This window comes from Mirounga leonina, unplaced genomic scaffold (genome assembly GCF_011800145.1).
Source record: "Mirounga leonina isolate KUSES-001 unplaced genomic scaffold, KU_Mleo_1.0 Mir_168, whole genome shotgun sequence".
NCBI lineage: Eukaryota > Metazoa > Chordata > Mammalia > Carnivora > Phocidae > Mirounga > Mirounga leonina.
Genome location: NW_023270426.1, coordinates 24,856,428 through 24,860,204, shown reverse-complemented (window position 1 = coordinate 24,860,204; position 3,777 = coordinate 24,856,428). Strand labels below are relative to the sequence as shown.

General features: G+C 39.7%; 1 protein-coding gene across 2 annotated transcripts in view; it reads right to left on the bottom strand.

The window, feature by feature from the left end:
* LOC118016736 (protocadherin beta-6-like) overlaps positions 1 to 2,025 on the bottom strand; it is a 31,524-nt gene extending 29,499 nt beyond the window's left edge. For both annotated transcript variants that reach the window (XM_035014328.1, XM_035014327.1), the window contains exon 1: positions 12 to 2,025. In XM_035014328.1, the coding sequence (XP_034870219.1) occupies positions 12 to 1,275 (1,264 nt within the window). In that variant the 5' untranslated portion in view covers positions 1,276 to 2,025. The remainder of the gene's footprint in view (positions 1 to 11) is intronic.
* Between the last annotated feature and the right edge of the window lie 1,752 nt (positions 2,026 to 3,777).

Genomic DNA, 3,777 nt, shown 5'->3' with positions numbered 1-3,777 from the left:
GTCCAGCGCTCCTTCAGTTACCAAGGTGTAGAAATTCTCGACTGATGGTCTTAGAAGAAAGGGGAGATTGTCATCTATAGAACAAATAACCTGTTGATTTTGTCCAGAATCTGCATCTGACACACTGAAAACTGCTACTATGACCTCTGGCAGGTTTTCGGGGATGGGACTGACGAGGGAGGACATGGTCAGTTGAGGAGCGTTGTCATTTACGTCCAGAACCTTGATGACTAAAGAGCATTTTCCTGATAGTCCCCCGCCATCTGTAGCCTCAATATCCACGTGGTATGATTGAAATTCCTCAAAATCCAAAGTCTTTCTCAGTCGAATTTCTCCTGTAATTGCGTTTATTTCGAAGGGTTGATTAACGTCATCTCCCTGAAATAGGGCATAAGATACCTCCCCAAAGGATCCTGCATCTAAATCTGTCGCTGAGACGGTGATAATCAGGGAGCCTAGGGAATTGTTTTCAGGGATTTGTGCCTCATAGAGTTCCTGAGCAAATTCGGGAGCATTGTCATTGATGTCCAAGACCAGGATCTGAATCTCCGTGCTCCCAGACCTGGGCGGAGACCCACCATCCAGCGCTGTGAGGGTAAGCCTTAGTTCGCGCTGCTCCTCGCGGTCCAAGGCTTTGTCCAGCACCAGCTCCGGGAACTTCCTGCCATCGCTGCGATTGCGAGTGAGAACGTGAAAATGAGGATTGGAGCTGATTATATAGCTCTGAAGACTGTTGTTACCAGCGTCTAAATCCTGTGCCATTTTCAAAGGAAATAGCTTTCCTGGTGTAGTAATTTCTGATATTTTTAGTAGCATTTCTCTGGCTGGGAACTCTGGGGCGTGGTCATTTATATCTCTGACTCGTAAAGCAGCCTGAAAAAACTGCAAGGGATTTTCCAGTAACACTTGAAAAGGTAGCACGCATGGCTCAGTGGAGCCGCACAGCTCTTCCCGGTCCAGTTTCTCATTTAGCAGTAAATCATAGGTCTTTGGGTCAAGCTGCAAATACTGTCTGTTCCCCTTGAAAACAACCTGGGCACCACGCGCAGCCAGTTCTCCTCTCCTGAGTCCCAGGTCCTTTGTCAAATTGGCCACAAACGTGCCAGTTTCTGACTCCTCCAGTACAGAATATTGAATCGATTCTGAACCGGCTTCCCACAAAAGCACCCATATAATGAGAATTGCCACTTGCCTTTTCTTGCGATGTACTTTTGTTCTCGCCATCTCCATTATGTCTGATCCCAGAGGAAAAAATCTTTTTCCAGTCCCCATCATCACGTCCACCACCGACCCTCCGAATGTCTTTACTGTTGAATTTCGAATTCGTCTTATAACTTGTCTGGCGACGAGTGCCTTCCTGAATACTACTATCTTAGCTCCAGCTGTAAGTGTGTTCTGTATTTGGGGGGGCTTCTGAATAAAATGGAGTCCACCGAATCTGCAGAGCTCTTATTCACTCTCTTAGCCTGCACTGCCACCACGCGTTCAAATTAATAACTTCAGGAGGTGCATACAGGCAATACCATTTCCAAAATCTGAGCCTTATAAAGACTTTCAGGTGGAGTTAGTGTTTTTCAGATTGTAGTGTGTGAACCATATGCATAAATAATTACTTGGGAGTCTGAGTTGTTTTTTTCCAGGTTGACTCCTGGGTTTCCCTCCAGACCTTGAATGAAATTCTCTGGTGGTGCTAAGGGCTGAAAATCTGCACTTCAATCTCTCTCTTTAAGTGATTCTCGTGCATACTAATGTTTAGGAATCACACCCTCAGGTAATGTAAACCTGTAAAACCAATTTTTATTCTTTGGCAGTGAAATTTATCTCTGATGAGTAGTGTGATTTGTGAATCCAAAAGTACACTATTTAATCGTCCCAACAAACAAGTCAATAAACTATACAAAATGTAAAAGTTGGTTAGCAACACCAATTATAAAATAAACAATTATTTCTCTAAGTTATATGGCTCATAAAATGGCATGAACAACAAGACTTAACTTATTTTGTGGTTACACCTGCACAGTAAGGGGAACAATTAAGCTATTAGGAGGAAAATTGAGGCCAACACATACTTATGATAGAAGTATCTGATTAATTAAATTATTTAAAAGGGTAACTAGTGGGGCACCTTGGTGGTGCAGTCAGCTAAGCGTCAGACTCTTGGTTTCAGCTCATGTCATGATTTCAGAGTTGTGAAATAGAGCCCCCAGATGGCTCTGAGCTCCTGAGCTCCCTGCGAGTCAGCTTAAGACTCTTTCCCTCTCCCACTGCCCCTCCCTGCTGCACTCTTTCTCTCAAATAAATAAATAAATCTTTAAAAGAGGAACAAGCAACAATCAGTCTGTCATAAGTAGGCATTTTAGGATTTTACTTCATTTTGTATGGGTAGAATTGGTCATGATTTTATTAGTTTTGTTCATTTTATTATAACTTTTAAATCAAATTTCCCTCCTATATTAATTAATTAATGAAGGCCCAAATATATCACCATGTTGTAAGGACATAATGCAATGCAGAATACAAACATTCAAGAATCACCTCTATCATCCTCTCACAACAAGGATGACGCTAGTTGCTATTATAAATAGACACTAAGTAAGATAGTGAATTACATTTGAGTGGATTCCATAGAATTCAATGATGGTTCACCATGGCTATATCCATTTCTATCTCACCATTTTCTGCTCAGATAAATAGGAAAATATGTCTTTAAATATCCTCAAAATATATGAAATGGGTCAGTGCACATATAAGAACACAAAATGTGCCAAACATAATCTCATCTCAGATTGATTTCATAATTCTTGAGAGGTGAAATCAATTGAGTTCAACCAAAGTTCACTTCAGGTAAGAGCCAAAGTGATGGAAGATAAAAATGAGGATATTTTTCAAGATGTTTCAACTCTAGGTAAAATAAGTAAAGCTAAATAAAGTCTAAACTCTGAACAGATGAAATAATTTTGTAGTTAAAAAATATCTCTACCTACCCAGAAGGATAAAAAATAAAATCACTGTGACCAGCCTCCATGGTTCACTTGATAAATGTTACTGAGAATAGACTTCCTTGAGAGTATGAATAACAAGATAAACTGGTGAAGTAAAACCAACAATCATAAACATATTAGATGGGTTTAGTTTCTTCTTTGAAACAAAGTTATTTCCAACTCATTCCTTCCTTCGATGGGCATTCTGATTCCAGCTTGATGGCATCCCTGCCATTTGTGTGGTCCTTTGAGCTCTCTCTTTGCCTGCACTGACACCAGAAATCTTCACATATAGCTTACTGAATTATTTTTCACTTTAAAGCAAATTTTACTAGCAGTACAGTATCTGTGATACTCAATTGGGACATTGAAATGTCTTTGAGAATGTTGCTTGTTATGACAGAGAGGAAGAAGATAGTATCTTAATGTATCATCCAAGGCTATCAGTTGGTATGTGAAGACACTGCCTTTTTATGGAAATTGATTATTTTAGATTCTTTCAGGAGAGTGCTTCTCTGTTTTATTCTCTTTCGCTTTCCTTTGCTAGAGTAGAACTGAATTGAATTTATAAACTTGTCTCACAAGTAGTAACTCACTAACATTTGTGGAAAAAGTTCAACACATACAAAGCAAACAGCATAACTTCCATTTACACGTCATCCAGCTTCACAACATCTTGTCTCATTTCATCTATAACTTCCCCTCCACTTCCCACTCAATGTTTTTGTACAGGTCTTTTCTTAAGGTAATGTTTACACAAATTGAAATGCATCAGTCTTAACTATATAAATGGATC